This window comes from Manis pentadactyla, chromosome 2, assembly GCF_030020395.1.
Source record: "Manis pentadactyla isolate mManPen7 chromosome 2, mManPen7.hap1, whole genome shotgun sequence".
Lineage (NCBI taxonomy): Eukaryota > Metazoa > Chordata > Mammalia > Pholidota > Manidae > Manis > Manis pentadactyla.
In genome coordinates this window covers 194,501,481-194,525,952 of record NC_080020.1, presented here as the reverse complement: position 1 = coordinate 194,525,952, position 24,472 = coordinate 194,501,481, and the positions used below count along the sequence as shown (strand labels likewise).

The 24,472-nt window shown below is 33.7% G+C and overlaps 1 protein-coding gene across 21 annotated transcripts in view; it reads right to left on the bottom strand.

Annotated features, from left to right (window-relative positions):
- The window catches only part of NRXN1 (neurexin 1), a 1,068,016-nt gene that overhangs the window by 564,997 nt on the left and 478,547 nt on the right, over positions 1-24,472 (bottom strand). For 14 of the 21 annotated variants that reach the window (XM_057497214.1, XM_057497215.1, XM_057497222.1 and 11 more), the window contains 2 exons: positions 20,006-20,209; positions 17,435-17,461 (listed from right to left, as the gene is read on the bottom strand). In XM_057497214.1, the coding sequence (XP_057353197.1) occupies positions 17,435-17,461; positions 20,006-20,209 (231 nt within the window). The remainder of the gene's footprint in view (positions 1-17,434; positions 17,462-20,005; positions 20,210-24,472) is intronic. The other 7 variants (XM_057497218.1, XM_057497221.1, XM_036925912.2 and 4 more) reach the window with 1 other exon arrangement.

Sequence of the window (24,472 nt, the reverse complement as noted above, 5' to 3'; positions counted from 1 at the left end):
TTTCAGTGTTTTGGAAATTGTTGAAATGAAAAAATTAGACAAGTGTCCCTCTTCCACTTAAAAAAAAAAGCAAGAAAAAATAGCTTTAAATATAACTGGATTTTTTATTTTAAAAAATGAGCATTTCTACTAATCTGACATGATTAGTTGAGAAAAAATAATGAAAAAATTTTCAAGATACATTATTTAGTGATGGATTTTCCTCATTTATAAAGTATAGAAATTTGTTGGTATGTTAAAATAACAAAAGACATGGCATCATTGAGTTCATGACTTTAAATTGATTCAGAATCAGAGTTGGGTTCACAATTTCTTCAATCAAATTCTACTAGCAAAACCCCAATATCCAAGGATCACTAAAGGATGTATGAAAAAAAACAAGGAGAAGGAGAGAGAAAAGAAAAAAGAAAAATAAATGAATAAGGGAACCAAACAGAAGAAGCCTCAGTAGTCTGTCTAACAAGAGATCACTGTTTACTTTTGGGGTCACAGGCTAGCCAATCAGGCCCCTGATTTCTCTCTGAGGATGTTGCGGATACCTGGTTCAGTCTTCCTTGGTTGGGGTTTCTCTGGAGTTTAAAAGGAGCCAGGGATATGAGATAAATTTTGCGAGATGAACTGCCTCATGTCTCCAAACAGGACCATGATTAAGAATAGAAATCATCTCTTTTTGTTTCTTTAGAAAAGTTAAATTACACATCTGGATACAGGAATAAAAATTAGTCTAGATAGAACAATTTTGAGAGATTGATCACTAAATAATTAGAGGAAGCTTGTTAGTTCAGCAATTGGAAAAATGCTTTGAGACCAAATGTTGAAAGCAAGTTCAAGGATCAAAGGAACTCTTTCTACTTTCAACAGTGAAGAAAGAAGTGTTTAATAACTGCAGAATCTTAGCTTCCTACTGGCAGGAAGGGTCATTTTTAGCTTTGATCTTTGACAAGAGAATATATCATTTTAAAGTTCCTTTTATAGGACAGATCTTTTTTTTCTTAGAAATGTGTGCTTTTGAAGCAGCTTCACTCCCATTCTCTCAATTTTAAAAGTATTTTGTCAAGGAAAAGAAATATAAGGGTTATATCATCATTATACCCCATTCTGGGCTTGATCTTGCAGTAAAGTCATAATGCTTAATCTATGAAACTATTTCCATAACAACAGGCACAAATCCAATTAAAAATAACCCTTTGGTTAATGAAAATCTCTGTAGGCCAACTTCAAGCTCCTTCCTTGGATTATTAAAAACGTGAAGAGATTGATTTTGGAAGACAAAGTTTTTAAAAATGCATTTAATATTCTCAGTTCAATACAATTATATCTATGTAACATGAAGTGTAGTGGAGAGTGTACTGGACAAAGAGTTAATGCTTCCTTGATTTGCTACTAAGAAAGAAGTTGGGGGCTGGTAAATACTTTTTATGTATCAGATATTTTATCTATCAACTTATTTCATCTGTTTGTCCAGAACATCTATTACATATATCAAGATCCAGAGGTATTGAAAGTTACCATTTTTGGTTTCTGCATTATCAGCCCTCCAGCATGCATTCTCAACACACCTTTAATAACAAAATCCAAATTCATAGACTCTCTCCTGAAGATTCTGTAGGCTGTTTCCTCTTATGTCATGTGGGTTATAGAACTGATTGCGTTTCCTTAGGTCTATTTATCAGAAAGCCAAGATTTAGGATTTGTACTTAATTTCAGCAACTTGATTCTTGCCTTTAAAAAAAAAGTTGTATATTGGTTTTTCTCCCCATTTAATTTAAATGATCTTTTATTAATCATGTAAATTCTGTTAGAACATTTTTAGGGACCAAATCAGTATTTAATGAAGAAAAAAGATAACCTCCATGCAAAGTTAGCGGAGATTATAACAAGCCTTTATTGACTAATTTCAGGTTTGTCTGTAACTGTATTTTATATTTACTTTCATATTTATGATGAATATTTTGGGAACAAATTATATATATATTTATATACATATACATATATATATGTGTGTGTTTATACACACACACACTAACTTTGTATACTTTTTGGAAGAAAGCCTTGAGTGCAAATGTCCTGTGAACTACTCTTACTGGTTTTTTAAATGTTAAGAAAAAAATAGCAAAGAGTAATGGAGAACAATAAAATAAAGCTAAGGAATATACGGAGCAATGTGATCAAAAATGTCTAGCAGACTAAAATGACAGCTGTCTCTGGAGATGAAAGAAATTCAAATCCCTATCAATCATATTTTGAATTTTAAAACACTTAGCTGAGTTTTATGCCACAAATCTGAGACTAATTGCATATCCTTTAGAGAGTTATCTCCCTCTGCTGGCATATTTTAAAGATGCTAACTACGTAAATGGACTATCTGCATCAGGTACCCTCTTTGTTAGCACAGTTCAAGCCAGTTGGTTCTGGACTCCTTTTTGTTGCTTTAAACATCAACTGTTAAGTAATTTCTATTTTATAACTACATCTAGTTATTTGAGTGGTCAATCTGCTTGCTCAACTAAATCATTTATTAAGCATGGAGATTTTGATGGATGATTCTACAAAGCTATATAACCTAGCAAACTGCATAGATGAGAGAGGTAGGAATTCATTTAGTTTGCTTCTAAGAGATGATCCATCTACTATCTCCTTTTACCAAGAACAGGTTATGTCTTTCCAACCACAGCTGCTTGGGCTAAGGATGGACATCCTGTGAAAGTAAATTCTTATGTGTTTATAGTTCTGTTACGTATTTTTTAAAAATAAAAAAAAACACAGTTCCTTACACATATAAATTGATTCTATATTTACATATGACTGCTCAATTTTTTTAGATCATTAAACTGCATATAGCACCTAGTAACTGAATTAGAAATTATAGAACAACAGCATCTTTAAATTAATAGAATTTTAAAACAGAATGGCCCATATTATCTCTTTTTATTCTATTTAACTACTCTTAATCATTCTAGTTTATATGACACTCATTCCTATTAATTTAATTTAATAGATGTGGCTTTGTTTCAATAAAACCATTTATTAAACAGGCAGCCAGTTTGGGGGCTGTAGCATTCAGCCTCCTGCAAGATACATGTAAATAAATAGAGAACATAAATTCACCTTTCTCATAAACTTTTACTTTAAGCAGTACATTAAGAAACAAGTAGTGAAAATATACTCAAGAACCTGGGAGTCAGGAACCTGAGGTTGAGATTCAGTGTTGCCATTAAATCTAGCATAACTTTAATTATGCTAACTTAGCCTCACTCTTACTGTTCTTGGTCTGAGTTTTCTTACTAGTAAAACAGTAACAAGCAGCATCCGTTTGTTTACATATAGTCTATGGCTGCTTTCGCACTTGTAATAGCAAGGTTGAGTAATTGTAGTTTTGACAAAATACTTAAAAAATATATTTTCTATCTGGCCCATTATACAAAAATTGTTCTGACCCCTGATCTATTAGAATGTAAGTCTCTTGAGAATCTAATTTAAAAAGGCTTTTTAAATGCCATAAACTAATTGTAAAGTTCTTCTAAAATGTAGTCACCTCTCCTGTTCTACAAATTTAGAATAGCAACCTACATTAAAATGCATGCTTGTTTGTGTATAAAATTATGGGTCTATCTATATCAACTTTTCCAGGTACTAGCAAGTTTTATTTAGAAATTGACTTTGAGGACAACAGTGCTTGCTGGGTGGTAAGACCCAGCGGGAAGATAGAAACAAGCCTTGTCATTGCGGCAACAATGGGAAGAGAGAAAAAAACCAGGAGAAACAGAAGCAACAGCTACCACACTTGGTGCCTGAGTCCTGGTGCCTGGCAGCGGCATTTCTACTTGTAAACGCAAGAGGATATAGTTCTCTAATTGTAATTATGACACCTTCAGCCCGCTATTTGACTTTGGCATTCATTGTTGGTTTTAAAAGAATTCTTTAAAAAATAATCTGACCTCTTCTTATAAACAAATAACAAAGAAGACAAAGGAGAGTAAGTCCTCATTAACGGTTTCTATTTCGTCTTTCTCAATTTCAAGATATTGGGAGTGAAGCTCTTTCATTTCTCACAGGAATCAGCTAGGAAATTTAATTGCGAATTGAAATATATCACACACATAAATTGTACTTCCAGATTCTTCTTTTTCTATTCACCAGCACTACTAGGACCAAATAATTTGCAAGCCCAGTGCAAAATGAAAACGAGGGGCCCTTGTTCAAAGTGAAGAATTTCAGGCAGTGACAGCAGAGCATTAATTCAAGCACAGGTCCCTGGATGACTGTAGAAATTGCTTGCTGTTGAAGCCAGCCCTGATGAGGAGGGTAAGTTTTGTGCTTATTTATTTTTAAAGTTTCCTTTAGTTGTTAGCTCTATACTCAGCAATGTAAAGACAGAGCTGGAGGCAACACTTCATTTATCCACGTAAGAGGTAGAGCTGGGTCACCTCTCCCACACTGTGTTCACTTGATGGCAAGGCCTCTGGGGTTTCAGAGAAGCTGTCTCAGAGCTACCTTGCTGGCTAGGCTTGGTGTCAGTCATGACCTGGGTTTGGTGACAAATCAATCACCCTATTGATCATGAGGCTAAGCTACCTGCTGAGCCAAGCAACAACACTCTCTTCTTTATCTTTTCTCAGGCTTTCCTCAATATAGCTAAGGCTACATCCTTGAGAATTATTCAGAATGTTTTTATAAAGAGCTACTTGCCATTTTTGTACAGGCAAAGACATTTATAGAGTTCTAGGGACAGAAACATTTCTTTATAATAAAAATATTATAAATGCCTCTCCCTAATTAAGAGTAATTTGAGCAAATAATATAGTTATACATTTAGCTTGGAGATGTCTTTTTGTTTTCAAAAATGAACATTAATAAGAGAAAGACATTAAAAAAACTTTTAAAAATCATTGGAAAGACAAAACAGTCACATGGTAATTAATTACATTGTATTTGTTTTGGCTGGATTATTTAAATCTTTCCTTCTTTTTAAACTTTCTACAATGTGTATATCTTGGTCTGATACATGTATTCTGGACTCACAGACTGTATTCTTATCTTAGTTCCATAAATTACTAGCTGTGTGACCTTGAGTAACCTAAGTTCTCTATGCTTCAGTATTCCTATCTGTAAAATATGCTAATAAAAGAAATATTTTATAATATAAATACATTGAATGAATTTTAATCATTTAAAACAATGCCTGGTACATGGCAAGCCTCAGTTATAGTAATGATAAAAAGTATTATTATCAGTATTATATTGTTTTATTATTATTATCTTCCCCTCAATGGATTTAAAATCTCAACAACAACAAAATATCCTCTACCTATAGCTCAGTACCTTGAACATAACAGCCATTCACTAAATACTTATTGAGTGGGTGTTTCTGATTAGATCTTGTTGGATTTGTTTTATGGTATATGAAATACCTCTTGATGTTGAATTAAGACAAATAACTAACGAAAAGTAACTCAATTAACTTTATTGTACACATTCATTAAGAAGTGTCAACACAGAAAACTTCATTCCTTTGTTTTCATATTTTGCAGCATGAAGTCTAGTATAGTTGGGGAAGTTGGATAACTCGTTATTTGCTAATTATTTGAACAGCTTTTTTGCTTAATTCCCTTGAAAATCAATTTAATGATGTGTAGAACCTAGGGGAGTAAACCGACCTAAAACCAAAAGTCTGTAACTTTGTCCTACAAAAAAAAAACAAAGTTGGCTTATGTCTGCAATTGGGTCTAACCTTGGAGAGCTGCTGGAAACATGCCACACAAACATCTCTGTCATTTTATAACTCATACCAACCCTATTCTATTATCTACAAAATAAACTTCAGTATCTGTAGCTGCCTCATCTCCTGCTCCATATCTGGATAAGTATTATAGCTCCAGGCAAATGAATAAACAAGGTTTAAGCCATCTATTAAGAAACATTTAGCTTCTATAGTTTTAACATTGATTGTACCCATTTATGACAGACCAGGATAAATATCTGATGTAAATAATTTCCAATGTGAAAAACATACATTGTAAGAAATATAATTTATCTTTTAAGAAAATAACTATTTACAACACAGTAAAAATGAACACAACTTATAAAAATATTGCTCAAAGAATGTTTTAAAATAGCTATCTTTAATCTAGCACTACTGGAAAGTTTGGAAAAAGCATAATATAATATGCCTAACATAATGAAAGGAAAAATTTGGACTGTGACTTTATTTTATTTTAAGTAAAAAAGATCATTTCCAAGAAATGCTTATCACATAATAGTATCGCTTGCAGATATAAAATTAGGTCCTAAGAAGTTAATGTGCTTTTAAGTAAGCATTATAAATGCAGAATGTATTCACAGTTGGTGTAACAAAAAGGATTACATTGATACTTATTTAAACATGTCTTATGCAACAGCTACACAATGCCAAGCTATCTGAATGAAAAAATTAAAAGTTTAAAAAGGCACACAGGTATTGAGCATTTGGAAATGTACAAATATTTAATTCAATATTCCATAACAGCCATAGATCATAGTTACTAATGCAAAGATTATCTAAGTAAATATATCCCTCCTCATCTGAGTACAGTACTGTAATAGTTACAGCATTTCTTTTTATGAAAAGACTAAGAAGAACATATATTTTTGCATAATATAAGAAACATTGGCCTCAGCTAGGTTTTATTTTCCATTTCTTAACATAAATACATTGAATGTCATTAAATACAAGACTGAATTTACAAAACTTAACTGTCTCTCAGTATTTTGGGGGTATTCTTGTCCAAACCTCTGAAAAGAAGCATGTAAGAAAAATAAATCTAGGTTTATGGCTTTGTTAGGTTTTTCTCCTTCCTTTACATTCACTAAAAAGTGCTACTAATTTAACTGGGAAATCTTACAATGCTTGAATATCTACTTGGACTTCCTTTTTTTAAAGAAATATGGAATGCAAATGTTTTGCAACTTGTTCTTTAATTTTAGGAGCATATTGTAAACATTACATCCTGAATGTGACAAAGGAATATGATAATGAATATTTTGTCTTTAGAGTTGTGGAACTGTAGCTCTCATTTGTTTTGATCTTTTTTTCTTGGTGATTGCACCAAAGAAGGTTATGGACAAGTAATACATGGTAGTTCCTTCAACCATCATGTAAAAATTAGAATGATAATATATATTTTCTTCTCAGCAATGATATAATGATTTACCAAATCTTCTTTATTTTGAACTTTAATATTACAATAACAGTGTGAAATTGTTTTCTTTTATCATTAGCTTATTTATCAGGCTATCTTTTAGTCACTAAACCGAGTATTTAGCCATTTATTTTAGTAATGGGAAAAATATTGAGATTACTCCTTTGTTCTAAGATGTCCTTGGATCAAAGTCTTTGGTAATGAATGGCTTCCCTTACTATTCAGGAAGTGTTCTAAAAAGGTGCTTACCCTGTTATAGCAATGGCTATTAGTAATAAAATCTTAAACTCAAGTTAACTTACTTAATCTGAGGAGATAGTATTTGCAGGTCCCCTGGAGCTGATTAACCAGATATTAATAAATTTTTCTTTGAGGAACTGAAATGGTAGGCTACTTTTGTATATTTGTTTCATCTAATTTCCAAATAATGAATACTATTTCAAATTAATAACTAAGTGTTTCCTAAAAAGAGACCTGTTCTATTTTATAGGTATAAATTAGTGGGAAATTTAGTTTCCAAATACAATAAAATATACTTAACCATAATACAAATACAAATATGATGTAGTTAGTATAAGTCTAAATTGTCCTAAATAATGGTGGGATTGGTTTCAATCATATCTTAAAAGAGCATGTACTTTTATTCACTTTTGATTGCTTAGTTTAAATTGTTAGACTAGAGAAAAAAAGTCATTTTAGAAAATTTTGAATTTATGGATGACAAACAAAAAAATTAAAAATAACCCACAATCTGTTTAGCTGGTCCTATAAACAGTTTGACGGATGTCCTTCCAGAAACATTGTCGAAAAGCAATTTTGTTACTGTGGTTCTTTGTCAGTTTCATAATAGATAATCCCCCAAATAGGAAATATCAATTATTTCTTCACTGCCTATTGGTTGAACTAATTTATTTAATTTAAGTTGAAAGAATTGATCAAATGCCAAAATATTATTTTTGACAGTGTAAAGTTCTCAGTTGATTTATTGTACTGAAACTCAATAAATAATTTTTAATTATCTTAATTTATAAATGCAGGATCTATAAGACCCTTCAGGAATCTTATCATCTATATCTTTTCCAGAATCTTATGTGGTTATTATTATTGCTATTTTTATTTTTTTATGTTATTGTAATTGTTGACATGCTCTACCTCCATTTTGGTCTGTGTATTTCAATTTTATTAGGTGAATATGTGTATGCTCTAAGGGAATATTTGCATAACTTATTCAATAATTTATTTTTCATTTTCTTTTAATGGATATTTTCATAATGCATGAAATATTCATAACAGCAATTTGAAGTCATGCCATTGGAATATGTTAGATCTATGTTTGAGTTTTAATTTTCACATATGTAAATTATCTCCTTTGTACCTATTTAAATGAAGTCCATTTTAGAATTCTTTGGATTTTCTAGTAGTATTTTTTATTGATAAGTGGCATAAATAATATATATTTATTTACACTGGGAATTTCCTGATTTCCAAACTTGATCAATTTTTCTATATATCTGACCATTTAATGTGTGAATTTCATGGGCTACCTATGTTCTTCATACACAAATTTTAAGAGAATTGGTAATTTTATCCTAAATCCTGCATTTCCAAAGTAATTTTAGCTGTAACAACCATCATTAGAAAAAAAGCAATTGACTCTCAAATTTAATTTATTTGAAAAGTACAATGCATAAAATATTTCAAGTCTAGATTTAGACTGATCTCTTGGGAAGGGTGATGGGAGGGTGAATTCTCACAATTGTATGAAAGAGGCATTCAAAGAACAAATAACAACAAAGAAATAATCCAATGTTAATTACAAAAATAATAGTAATATAAATACTCTTAGAATTTCTTCCTTTACCTTTGGGGAAACGTTTCTTAATGCACTTTTTATCCATTTTGCTCTTTGCTCCAATTGGTAACAAGTGAAAGAAATGGAAAGGAGCTCTGAGTACACTGAACATTTCAATCTCCAAATTCTTTGATGGCCCCCTGTATTTCCCTGCTGATTTAAAGAACATTTCCCACTTGACCTATGTACCATATTTTGGCCAGTACCTTATAAAAGAAATTGGAATCCTCATGGGTATTTTATGGCTAAAGTAAAAACATTTTAAATCAGAAAGCCCAGAGAAAAGATGCTTCTGTGGAAAGCCTGCCACCACTCCTACATCACCTTTGAGGAGAATATATTATGTGGCTGTCTGCTCTGATGACAACTGATTGGATCACCAGTGGACATCTGTCCTCAAAGTTGAAATCTGATCAGTGATTTATAAAGTGACATTATTTGAGAGCTCTGATCAATAGAACATGGGTAGTAATGAATCCACTGGATTATCTTTTTAGGGGAGTTTGAATACGTAACATAAAGAGTCAACAGTTGGTGAAGAAGCATCTAAAAGCCAAAGGACATGCAGAGGAAAAACCAGTGAACAGAAACCACGAGGTGGGAGAAGCCGTGAGTAGGCAGACAACATGAAAAAGTAGAAGCTACAACCAAGTAGAGAGGAAAAGAGTAGCAGGGTCACCGTAAGAGAAGACAGAGGGCAACAAAGTCACTGCTATGGCAGAACATCGAGAAGGTGAAGGGGTGAAGGGACAGTAAGGTACCCTGGCCACTAGGCCACCCGGGTACTACACAACCTTTCAGTTCTTGAATTCCATTCTAGATGTGTCTGTGTTGTGACTGAAATTATTTCCTATTTCTATTCTTCATGTGTTCTTATAATACTTATAAAACTTCATTAACTAAACTAACCTGAATATAAATCTATTCTTTTAGATACTAAAATAATTTATCTAACCCAGAAGAGCAGTATGAATTAATATAAAATGTTGCAGAAAGAATATTATTGTTCTTTGTTGACCAGTAATGGTTTTCAGGGATTATTTTTAGTGAAAAGATATTTGGTCAGCAATGCTAAACAAATTCTTATCTAGTATTCAAAAGTGTATTATCTTAAATGGATTAAAAATGCTCTTTTATTATCTAATAAAACTTACCAATTGGCTAAATAATTGTTTCTTTGTGTATAGTGGCATAATTCAGTGTAAAAGATGTTTGAATAAGCATGACTTCTGCGTAAGTGGGAACTGAATTAATGGATTTTTGTTGTAACAAAAAACACTCAAAAATTCCACTTTAAAAGCAAATTACTGAGTGTATAAATATCAATGTAAATTTATATATTTTATATTTTATGGGTCTTTATAGAACATACCATTAATCTTTAGGAAAACTAACTTAACAAAATGTAAATCCTCGTATTTCTCTGAAATTTACACTACAAAAATCTTTTTTACATTTTTTCACAATTTGTCTCACTTTTTAGAAAATAATCAGCATTTTCTCATTACACAACCATCTTCAAATAGCCCAGCTATTTTCTTAGAAAATTCTACCAATTCCATAAGATAGTAAAATATATATAACTAATCAAATAGCAGAACACCTATTTTTCTAATATTAAAACTTTTATAAACCATTAATCAAAGTTCTTCAAGATCTCAAAAATTTTCATATTCTGCATCTTAAACTATGATATCTCAATGAAGAGTATGTATGCTCCTATAAATGGAAGCTAACTGGAATGCTTAATCATGTCTGACTATATTTGAGTAGACAAAGCCATCACCTTTTAACTTATGCATCTATTTCAGCAGATAGCAGATACATAATCCTTGTCTAGTGACTACATGAGGAAAGAAATCCATGATTATAATATTTGTTTTCATATTCCTTAATAGGTAAGCAATGGATAAGTTACATTGTTAGTAGTTTTCTTTTGAGCAAAATTAGGAATGCAAAAGTTACAGAAAAAATTCTAATCTATATTTGTCTAAACTAGCAAAATGAATGATTTGGCTTAGTATTTTAGACCATCATTGAACATTAAGGCTCTCCTAAAGATCAGAGGCTGTTTCAAATAGAAGTTCTTGAGTACTTTTTGGTCATTTTGATTCTTAAGGAGTTAACTCTCTATGAACCTGAATTATTATGGACATATAATTAAAAAGACAAAATGCTCCAAATATAGAACATTATTATTGTTTTCTTTAAAATGAATGAGATTCTAATTATACATCCCACAATAAGACAAGCAAAATGCCCCCCTACCCCCACCCTGCCCAAATCTTAATGGCAAGGGGTGTCTGATTCAAATTTTTATCCTGAATTTTTTGGATCAATGATAACATATTGAAATGCTGCCTTTCTATCAAAAAAAAAAAGTTAAAAAAGAAAGAAGAAATTCACTGCTATGAAATAAGTGGTAGATATTCAGAAACCAGCTCTTCCGAGTAACACAAGAAACAGAAATATGTGACCAACAAGCTATCGCCTCTCCCATTTAGTGACATTTGGTTGTATAAGAGAAAATTTCCTTTTCACAGAAAGAAAGAAAGAGAGTATCAAGATTGGAATGTTTCTTCTGAAGCTCTCTAGGTTTTTCTGAAAATATCTACCAAGGCCATTGTGATAATGCCAACTTTAAACACTGAAAGATAATTTGATGAATCTGGTCAACACTAATCTGGTATTTTGCATTACTTTGAGCACAGTTTTATGTAATAGCACCAAGGAAATGATTTAGTGAATAAATTAATAATTGAGCCTGATTTTAAGGTGAATTCTTAACCTGCACAAAATAGTAATCTTTTAAACTCTACAGCAATGTTTATTTGCATTTATGCTAAGAACAGGTTAATTTTTCACTAGGGTAGACCCAGTCTAAACCCTCAGGCTACAATTTGCCCAGTCTATGCCGCCATTTAAATGTGCAAGAGAAAACTGTGCTCTTCTTTATAATCCTCATAAATTTAAAATGTGGATAATCTAAATATGGATTCCCATAAATTTTATTCCAATTCTGATATTTTTCTAAAGACTCATTGTCAGTTGCCAGTTCCCTTGTCTCTTTTAGCTATTCATTTTTCATTAGAAATCAATGGTCCTTATATTATTTATGAATTTCCCTTAGATTTTTGCTAAATAATCATTTATAAACTGTATTTTATTTTCCTTTCCTTATATATACTTCAGCTTAAAAAAAAAAACCTTCCAAAATGATAACAAAAAAACAAACAAAACTCCTATTTAATGCATTTATATGATATGTTTATGTTCCTATATTCTTTGAGCAGATCCTATCCTAGGCAGATGACAGTGACAATCCCTGAGAAGCAATGACTGACAGAACTCTATAAATCCAGTGATTGTTAAGAGGAGCAGAGGCAGAAGACTCCCTTTTGCAGTTCTCTGCTCTTCAGGAACCAGACACCTGCTCTGAAGTGAACATTTGCTTCATGTTAACAAGAGCCAGCCCCAGAAATTTCCTCGTATCTTTTTAAGTAGCCTGCTAAACAGCAGCCTGATCAAAGCAATCTAATATGGCTTAAGTGCTACTGGTTGACATTTTGCAATCTTTTATTGCTTTCCATTTTTATCTACATAAAAAAAATGGTGATAACTAATATCCAGTTGATCTTTTCATTCTGGTGATAAAATGGTAATACAAAGATCTTATTATTCACTCCAGACATCCATCATAGTACATTTTCCATTAACATACTACCTCAGAGCATTTATTCACTATGTCCAAGTGAAAAGTGAGGCTCAGTTCTCAGCTTTAGGTTACCTTTCTCTCCAATACTTAAGACAACTTAACTTCAAATACAAGGAGTGGGACCTCAACATTATGTCCACATTAATGTCATCTGAAATTCTATCATCTCCACCACCTTAGATCAATCATCCTTGGGGAGAGGCCAAAAATAGCTGGAAGATCTGCCTACTAAAATATTTTTTAATCCTAGAGAGGTCTTGTTCTCACGTGAAAACAAGAAGAAAAAGAACAGGAGGAAATGATACTGGGAAGGGAGATGTAAAAAGAAGAAATCTGGGTAGGGAGAGCGAGCAAGTGGGCGGCAGAGCAGACATATGCACAGGGCATGAAGAAACCAAAGCAATGCGAATGAACAACCTTCCTGCAGCCAAGAAGGAAATTCTGTAATTATGTCATTGATTTGAAAAAGACAAAACAAAAAACAAACAAAAGAACCAAAGAAAAAGAAAAACGACTGGAAAAACAAGAGCACAAAAGTCCTCCTGCATCTACTCTATATTTAAAGTAGTTACTTATACAATGGTTAGGGCTCAACTATAGTTGATAGGAGAAAGTTTAGTTTTCAAATTTCAATATTTTTAAACCTTCAAACATTAACCATTTTTAAGGTTACCAGAAGAGGAGGGACAGGAAAAAAACTGGGATATTTAAGCATGCAATATATCACTAGAAAGGCCAAATTTCCAGAAAAAAAATAATAAAATGAATACACACATAGCCTAATGAGCTTAGATGTAATGTATTATTGGAATAATCAGGCACCAGAGTTGAAATTGGGATTGTCTTGGTGATTGTCCCAGAGTTACCAAGATATTAGACTCTGTACTTTAGAAGACAAAAGAATACAGAATAGGACCAATAGCCTCTACAGATCCTACTAGTAATTCATTTGAAAATTTCACAAGGAGTAGAAAATGTCCTTTCATTCTTTATAGTTTTTAAAAGATTTATTAAATCAATTAATACTATGTACTATGCCAGAGACTGTCCCTCACTTTTTCATGCAAATAATTCGTTTGTCACAAAAGTACTATTCATTCTGACCTGGATTCTCTTGATAACAATTTGTTAATGATTGGTTTTGTATTAGTATATATTTCTGCAAAATTACTTTTTGTATAACAGTCTACAGCTTCTTTTTTTGATTAGTTGAAGTATTTGTTTTTCCTCTTTATGTTAAGAATGTGACTTTGCAGAGTTTCCCATGTACTTTTATGGAAGTACTCTTCACTGCCCAGGGAAGAAATTATCTGCCTTAAAAGATGGTGGCCTTTTTAGCAATGCCTATAAAAGTATTCTGTGATGGTAAACTGTTGTTCTCAATATTGCTGTTATTTGCGAAGTCAAGAGTAATCAGACTCCCTTGTTATACATATCCTGGACAGAGGAGAATGGAGAGCGGTAGATAAAATACTTCTGTGCTCACCTTCTAGTCCATGAATCTGCAAAAACTGACCTAAATTTAATTCCAAGTTACGGACAACAAACATATTTTAGCAATGATACAAACTAATGTATATCACAGAGCTGAGATTGGTCTGGGATTGAGTGCAGAGACATTCCATTTCTAATCCGAAAGATCAAAACACACATTGCGGCTCTGACATGGCCAATACTCATAGAGTTTCATAGAGATGGTTCTTTTTTATAAGTACCCTCTCCACACAAGAAAATAAGCTTTTGAATTTTAAATGAAAACAGGCTCTCCTTCCATGTAAAGATTCTTGACAGCTTTTCCTGTTGGGGGGTGGGATGGGAAATGGTGGCCACAAAGAATCTGATAGAACTGGTTCTTGAGATTCAAATGTGCCCTTTTCTCAAAGAAACCTTAACAAAAGGCTGTTTTCTGGCCTGTCCTTTGATTCTACTGTTGCATCTGAACTACTGGCAGAGGAATGGCTGGAAACGAGATGCACCTGCCATGTCACAGTCCCACAAAGTCTGAACACAGGCAGCTGAACCCTTTTTCCTCCTAATCTACTACCTATTCTTTAATAGTCTGATACTAGATGTATTTTCTTTTCTATGTCAAGAAATCCACTGTAAACTGGCAGGTGGGTGGGGATGAGGCAGATGGAACAACAATAGGAAACACCAGAGCAATTCTGAGTAAGTGTAGAGAAATTTGGAAAGGTTTCCACTCAAATTCAATAGCTGAGACTTTGATATTAATTCTCAGCATAAGAAGATCTTTCATGTTACAGCTTGTATATTTCCTGTGGAAATTTTCTTAACATATATCAATTGAGATATTTCATATTAATCTGACAATATGGTTGATATCTTAGATGTGTTACAGTTTTTAAAGACAGTGGTGGTATACACTGTGATTCAATAAACATACATTCATTTTGGTTTCAGACAAACTTAAGGCTCACAGGGGATATATGTAATGAATCAGCCTTTCATTAAACTACAAGTTATCCTGAGAGATGGATATTTCAATTTATTTTTTTATTGGGTAGGAAATGCACTCCAGGTGGAAATCTCTGCGTATTTAATCACTGTGAGTTTGGTTTGCATTATTTGATATGCAAATTTCTCCCTCTCCTCAAAGTTGAGTAGTAACATGGATTCCTGATGGAACGTGGGGATCTTACTAAATCTGCCCACTATTCCCCAAATAAAACAAAGGCAAAATGAAATGAAAATGTTACCTGGTCACTGAATGTTCTTTCCAGTGACTGCTGTCCAGTTAAGGCATTTGCAGTCCTGTCCAAGGTGTGCACTGAAAGCTCGCAATCATTTATTTAATTCAAGTAATTCAAATGTAACACATATTCCTTAAAAAGGGAAAAAGTCCACTTAACCAGCAAGAATCTTTGTCCTCAAAGATATATTTTGTGGAATATCCAGAAGAAAAAACAACTATACTTAATATCAGAGTCTCATAATATAAGAATGAGAAGTGTGTCTACTAAGACTATAGTCATTAGACTCTAAACATACATATTTTAAAAACATCATTAAAAGAGCTAGAGAACACAGAATCACATTTTATTTAGTTAATTTCCCCAAATGTCATAGTTATACTTGGTAAATTTGAAGATCTATGCTTTATTGTATGCTTAATGTAAATATAACAGAGTATATAAAGCAGATGTCTAGAAAGGGATATTTTCCTCAGGTAGATTTTCTAAGTTTCAGGAAGAATCAATGACATTTCTTGCTGCATTGAGGCACAAATTTAGCTTTGGTAAAGTATTTTGTGAGTTGCTGGTTTGCCTGCATCTATGCCCCACAGCTCAAAACAAACTGAACCATTATATGTTAGACTTGTAAAACCTATGCTCCTTTTCAGAAGGTTTGGAAGAGATAGTGAGTGAGAGGAAATTATATATTCTTGAAAATTCCACTTGTGTGAGAGCTTTGAGAGATTATTTCCAGAACTATTCTGTTCGAGATGATTTTTAATGCCTTTAATGCCTTGTGTAATATTTTGTCAATTTAATTTTTCATAGGTCATGATTCAGTTACCTTTTTATGGCTATGATCATAAAGACTCACTTTTAAGCTACTTCAAAATGAGTATTAAAAGTATTTGTTAACTGAAGACAAATTCGAGTTATAGGAAGCATGATGCTTGAAATATTATATATTTCTTTAGATAAAGCTTCTTGTTTTTTAAGCTTAAGACCACCATTTTGTTCCTCAGAGGATGGCTTATTGTCATATGGCTTATTGTCATTTGGAAACACAGCTAATAGTTTTGGAAGTAGACTCCATCAACTCACATCCAGCATTTTCCAAAGAATATCGAATCATTTTTTTTTTATCGACTACAGCAATAAGAGATTAGAAGCTCATTAGAGCCACATTATTAGAGTAGCTAACAACTTTGTTATCATTAGAAGAGGTTCCTTAATGTGATCAGCAGAACCTGGAAAAGAAAAACCTAAATATTTATGTAAACAAATAAAATTAATTCACTCTCAAGATAATGCTACAACTCAAAATAAAATCACAGTCCTTATATCCTTTCATGCTTTCTAGTCTACAATCAAATAAAACTCAGTCCATGCATCTTTTCTGATTCATCATTTAGCATGCATATCACAGATTTGAAGGATTTTGGTTATTTTTGCAGATATGTGATTAGGATGTAAAAATTCATGTAAACACTCTTAATGAACAAAAACAAAACTCAACAATTTTCTTGGAAAAGTGCATTTTCCTATGTAAAACTTGGGTTAACATAGAAGGGTAGTAACTCTCAAAATGAAATGAATTCAGTGTTTTTTTCTATATTTGAGTTGAGATAAAAAGCAGAAAGTGAAAGAAATTAGACTACAGTATTTTCCCTGAATTTGGTCATGAAGAGAGCTACTGGAGTCCAAGATCAGGCTAAATGCAAATGCTACTTGTACTTAAAAGTTTCTAGAGACATTTGCGCCTTCTGTTACAAAATATTTGCCACTTCTTTTCCCACTTATAGGTAGGAAATGCATCAGGAAAGTCTTTGGCTGAACAGATTTTAAAATGAATTTTTACAACCCAGATGATGGACTGGGTATACTTCAAAAGTGAATTCATGAGTTTTATAAATGCCTTTCTCTTGCTATTTTTTTCTTGACTAGTTTACATCATAATGGAGGAATAACATTTTAAAAATTTTGAATAGGCACTTACTGGAATTACAGTTAATCCTGATACAATCTAGATGGGGAAGAATAGATGAAAAATGAAAATTTATCCTTCAAGGTAATAGCTGCAGACATCCAATAAAATCACAGTCCACCCTTCCGGGGACAGACACATGCAAACATGGCCACTCCATATCATTTATTCTTTACATACTTGTAGAACCCAGATTCATTGTTATGAAACTTCACCATTGGAAACAACAATAGAAGGTCTTAAAAAAAATGGCCAATTCAAACAAAGCTACATGGTGACAAATCTAAGTGAAATGAAGAACTGTTAACTGTCAAAGGTGCTTGGCGTAGACTGGCTGCGACTCTCTCCCCATCTGTGAAAGAACATATCATTGTTTTCAGCATGATTAAAAAGTGCTCCGTCACAATGGGGTACAGCGCAAGCTCAGCTACGCTCAGACATCTTGGACCTTCAAAATTGAATATCCCACAAAGGCCAACAGAATCCTTTAGAATTGTGGTAATCAAAAGGGAAGCAAATTTAAATTATTCTCATCTTATCCTGGTGTGCTTCTTTTTTTTTTTTATTTGCTTGGGCACAAAAAAGTAACAGATGGATTCCATGCCTTGTATTAATTGGAAGAGGAAAGAAACAGCTCTATGTTTCCTTTAGAAGGAAGTGGCTAAGGAGTAGTGTCCTTCAGAGCACATGAGCAGGCCTATGCCTCTCTGAGGAGCTAACAATGTTATCTCTATGTAATAAGTATCATGGCTAACACCACTATTGGTTTTCCTTTCCTTATACGTGCTTCTGACATAAAAGCAGATACTCAGAACAGAATGTCTGATCTGGGTAACACAGACTGTGACTACAGGTTTATCTTTACAGGACTATGTGGGATGTTTTGTGTTTATTTTATGTATAGATATATATTTGTTGGTTTTGGTTGCAGTATTTAATGCCTTTGGGGAACATGAAAAATATAAACCTAGATTCTGTTTCCATATAGCTGAGTTTGTCATGTGTCGTCAACCGCATCAGAAAAGTGGTTGCAAACAGCCAAGGACCAGCATGTACACAACTCTTTCCACAGAATGCTTTGCTCTTGGGCAATTCCCACGAGTTTTCCACTTTGGCTAGTGGCCCCTTTACTGAAATTAGGCAATTTTATTCTGATTGGTTTGCAGTAAGCTGTCCTTGTCACTAGACGGAACTCTAACAGCAGCAAAGGAGAGTGTGATGTGTCCTTCAGCGATCTTAAAAAAACTCTCTTATCATTCAACTTCATTTAATTAATGTTAATTGAATGTGATTGTATGCAGTGAGCCATCCGTGAAATAATTTTATATTTTATGAGCTAACATTCTTCCCAGGATAATTTGAAAGTGTAGGTGAGGTTTTCACAAATGCCTTACCTAATCACATGTCACAACTTTCTGTAAAGCTATGTAGAGTCAAATTTTATTTTTCTCCCTCTGTTTATTAATTTGTGTGTGTGTTTAGCATTTCCAGGAGATACAGTAAAACCTCATTAATTTGTACTCCTCTTAGATTTAATGATAATATTGAAACTTATTGGGCAGACTATTTATACTTCTTCATGTGGTATGAGCAGAGATTGCCTGATAAAAATTAAACACACAAATAAACAAATTGTGAAAGGCCAAGTTCATGAAGAAAACTGATTTCAGGTACCTTACAATACTTTGATGGTACAACTTGTGTGAAACAATGTGCTAATTAAGGATAATTCTTATCCACCCATTAAAATCAGCCTAGTAAGACCTTTCCTTAACAATATTCTCCAGCTATTAATTTGTGTGTTTGAATCTAATTGAAAACAAACCGCTCAATTGTTTTTAGTCTACAATTCAGATTTTTTCTTATTTCAGCCTGGCTGTCCCCTATATTTCATCCAGCTTGTTGAGGTTTTACTGTAGTGACTCTTTCCTAATGCTACACAGAAGTAGGAAAGCGTTAGTTTTCTGTAGAAGAGCCTGTGTTTTTAGTGTTCTCATGGCTGTTTGCTGAGGGCCGCAGACTTTGGGCTTTGAAGGGTTGTGGATTGCTGTTTGAGAGCAAAATATTGCCACACAGTACTTCCAAACAGAAAAGATGGGGTACCACAAAGGTGATGATTCAAAGGAGAAGCCCAAGGAGTAGAGTACAAGCAACTGTTTATCTAGATCACAATGTAGAAATTTGGTATTTGTGCATATGTTATCTATATAAAAGTTGATGGATTTTTATTTATCTGAAAGGATAGCATCTATAACCAATCAGAAAGCCAGTAAAAACAACAATAGGAAATTGTCTGAGGCATTTTCAAGCCTAATAGTTTGTACTTAAAATTAACCTCATGGATACATATGGCTTCCCTTTTAAGAACCCTCAGTGGTAGAAACTGCAAAACAGTAAATTATGTCAAACAAAATGAAAACAATAAAGGATGCCCCAAAAACCTACATTAATTTAAATGATGGAAATGAGACCATTAAGTGTTTTAACTTTCCATGGCAAACAGGCTACTTAATATATGTTTGCAAGCAAAACTAAATGAAAAAGTGAAAAGTGTTAGTTCAGTGGGGGAAGGTGAGTTGTTACCTAGATTGACCGTCAGTTTCACACGCCCTGCGTCTAGCTCCAGGCGGAGGGTGTCTGCTGAGTCTCTAGAGGTGGTTGCCATGAGAATGCCATATGCACGTTGGGATCGGAACCGTAAGGATACATCCTCAGCCTCTGTGTGCATCACCACTGGGAGCTGGATTTTCATAAACATACTCCCATCATAGCTCAGAACCGTTGCCTCTATAGATGGGAAATGAAAATAAAAGTTCCTGGTTAGTTTAGCATATTTATACTTTGAAAAGGAAAGCTATAACCTATTCTTTTTATTGATATTCAGTCTTACATTAGTTTCAAGTATACAACACAGTGGTTCAACAGTTACCCTTATTATCAAATCTTCACCCCCACTAGTACAACTACTATCTGTTAACATAGGAAAATGTTACAGGATCATTGGCTATATTAACATGTGACCTATTAAAGGGCAAATAGAACACACAACTGCAAACTCAGCTCATCTTTGAAATGAACTTTTTCTTTCTTAGTCTGGGAAGAGAAATCACAGTGAAGAGAACTTTCTCTGTGAAGTACAGCACAGAAGCAGAAGTGGCTGCATTCCTTTGTGTTCCCATGGCACTTTCTACCTACAGCATGAATCATGTTGGATTTTCAATGCTTATGTATCTGTCTCCCTTCTTAAAAACAGAGATCACATTCTTTCGTGTAGCTGCACTGTGAACCTGGTTTGAAGCACTAGCGACTATTCATTGCCTGTTTGTGTAGGGACAGGACATTGGCCAGCTCTGTGAAATCAGCCTTGGCTCTGAATTTTTCATCAGCAAAATGAGTAGGTGCTACAAGAGGATCCCTAAGGCCTTCTTCGCCTGCCCTAGAAGTCCATGATTCTAAGAGAAGTTACTATCATCATCTTTTTTTCATAATTTCTGCCCTAATAGGATTAAAAAAAAGAAAAATAGAAAAGATATACTGAAATGCAGGAATCAGGTCAACACTTTACCCAAGGTGATGGTCAAAAAGATAAGAAAAATTGATATTACCAAACAACAGGTGATGATTCTTCTGAGTCACTATGCTGAAACACAGTAATTTTTCACAAAGACACATACTGTAACTTCATTTTCGGGTTTATTTGCAGGTAAGGGGTAACTTAGAATATCTGTAAGCACCACCCTTGTTGTCTGAAATATTAATTTATCATCAAAAAGTCAGCAACTGGGTACTTTGATAATATTGAATAAGGATGGGGTGGGACTGAAGAGCTCTGTGTTGGTGTGTACTGCTAAACTACAGTGGGTTGCTTTAATAGATACGTTGCTTAGTACTGTATTAAGGACATAAAGAAGCAAATAACTGAAACTGTTGATCACAAATTGACTGCTTTAAGAAGTAGTCAGCCACCCCTTAATGTTAAACACCATATTGCGTAGAGCATTGTGAAACAAGTATGAGTCACTTTGCTTTCTCATTGGTTCTGATAGTTCAGAACACTCCTTAATAAAAGAAAAATTACCTGGAATTAAAATTAACTAGGAAAATTTCATTATCTTGCCTATTTATATGGCACAGAGATTAACCTTACTAGTGTAAGTATGTTTATTGTAAGGACTATATTCTGGAGTTGTAGTTTTGCAATTTTATCTTTCAAAAAGTGAGGAGAGACAAGTATTGCTTCCAACAGATTTTAATCATTGGTTCTTGTCATCATGGGACTGAATGCATATTCAGAACGGACCAGCACTGAGGGTCCCAGGTCTCCCTCCTCAGTGTTCTTCTCTTTTCCGTCTACCTTTTGATTTTGGTTAACTCATATGCTCACTGCCTTTAAGATTTATTAACAGCCCTGACTTCTCTCCTGAGCTCCATTATCCATTATCTATTGAACATTGCCAATTTGAATATTATAGGCACCCCAAAAATGAGCCAACTCAACACGTTCCCCAAAGTTCTCCATCTTGGTAAATGGTATGACCTCACTGCTCAGACTTAAACCCTTCTGATTTCTCTCTTAACCTCTGTGCCATGTCCAATATATTTTCAAGTCTTCAAGTCCTGTAGGCTCTAATCCCAATTCCCTTCCTGAGTTGATTATGCCTTACCCTTAACCACCATACCTCAGATTCTGCTCCCATCTCTTACCTAGACCACTGCAATAATGCCCTCAAAGGTCTAGAGGGTATTATGCTCAGTGAAATAAGCCAGGTGGAGAAAAGACAAGTATCAAATGATTTCACTCATCTGTGGAGTATAAGAACAAGGCAAAAACTGAAGGAACGAAACAGCAGCAGACTCACAGAACCCAAGAATGGACTAACAGTTTCCAAAGGGAAAGGGACTGGGGAGGATGGGTGGGAAGGGAGGGATAAGGGGGAAAAGGGGCATTATGATTAGCACACATAATGTAGCAGGGGGGCACGGGGAAGGCAGTATAGCACAGAGAAGACAAGTATGATTCTATAGCATCTTACTATGCTGATGGACAGTGACTATAATGGGGTATGTGGTGGAGACTTGATAATGGGGGGAATCTAGTAACCACAATGTTGCTCATGTAAGTGTATATTAATGATACCAGGAAAAAAAGGTCTCCCTACTTCTACTTTTTATTTTTACATACAGCAGGTGAGCTAAACCTTTAAAGAAGTAAATTAGATTACATAATTTCATTGCTTAAACTACATTCTCTTCTCCCACCCACTGAAGTTGGAATAACATCTGTAAACCTTTTCTACCTACAGGGTTCTGTGTGACCTGGCCACAGCACATCTTATTGTCCTCAACTTTTAGCATCTCTCCTCCTTGTTTAGTAACCTCCAGCCACACTGACTCCATTTCTTATCCAAGTATTGCACTGTGGATCCCTCTGTCTTAAAAGGTTTCACCCCAAATCTTTATATGGCTGTTTCCTCTGACATTGAGCTCTCTGGTCAAATGCTACTTGGAGAGACTTGCTCCAAGCACCCCTCTGATCCCCACCCCAGATATTCTGTATCTACTTACCCATTTTATTTTTTAAAATTAGCATTTCTTTATGTTTGTATATTATCTGTCTTTGCTCTTCAGAATATAAGTGTCATGAGGGCAGACATTGGGCCCAGCTATTCATTGCTCTATCAGCAGCTGAATGCCCAAAAAGTGCCAGACAGCCAGTAGAGACTCGATAAATACTCGCTAAATTAACGATTGCACATAGTCCTAGAGATACATGAAAGCTTCTTTCAGTTTGGATATCAAGATTACATAATTACTAAATAAGTTATTCTACTTATTGTAAGTAGAATCTAATTTTTGTAGTGTATGTGAACAAAATATTTTTTAAAGTCTACTTTAAAGTCCATAACTGTGCCATGAAAGACTAGGAAAAGGGTCTATTTGTCAAAATGGGGGTCATGTGGCTAAGCACTGACCTTAGCACTGAGAAAATAAAATCAATCCTTTTAAAAAACAGTAGTTCTACATCATAGTACATATTTTTCCAATTAGATAAGAAGCTTCCCAAAAGAAAATCTACTGGTAGTTTGCTTGAAAAATAAATAAAACATGATTATAAAGTTGTGGTGAATTCTAGCAAAATGTGTTTCCTGTATAACATTATAACAAATTTGATCTTTATTATTTCTTTTCCCAAATCTATAGCCAATCATTATCCATATCTCTATAGCAACAAACAACTGAATAAAACTTTAAAGGCCATTGTCAGTTGTTACTTTGGTATCACACAGATGACTGAAATGTTGCTAGATTCCTCTTCTATTTATTGAGTCTGCAAATCCAGTCTCTATTATTTAATAATATTTGTAAGTGATCTCACGTTCTAGAAATGCAGCATAATATTACTGTAAACTAAGTTGGGGGGAATATCCTCTTAGAAATATAGAGGGCTGACAATGGATCATAAATATAGTATGAAATAGAATCTAAAGTTGAAAAATAATCACCATCATTGGCCTTTAACATTTTCCAAAAAGCTGCAGGAATGAAATAACACAGTAAAGTAATAAAACTTGTGTGCCCCTGAGTGTAATTTTACACAGTTCTCAATGTGAAAATAACTTGTTGATAAGTGATAAATGAACACCTAAATAAGTCCTCACAATTAGAGCTAATGTGTAATTAGATAAGAAATGGAAAATACATGAGGTTGTAGTCTATAGTTGCCAAATAAATGGTAAACAACACTCTGACATTTGAAGGTTATGTTATTGGCAGCATCCTTTAACATTAATAAAATTATTTTATCACTTAGAACACAAAGGAGTTCTTCAAAAGGCTAATTCCAAAACAATACTTCCCAGTAGGGGAGAAAAAGTTTCAACTTCGTCTTCTGTATCTCCTTCCCCTTTGTCATTAAGTTTGATAAATTTGCTTTTCTGTATTATTCCTTCTTACAGTCTAAAACGTACACCTGTGCTCAGTTTTGCCAAAAGGCAGTCACATATTGTGATCAAGGATGAAAATCAGACAGGGAGCCAAATTATATTGCTC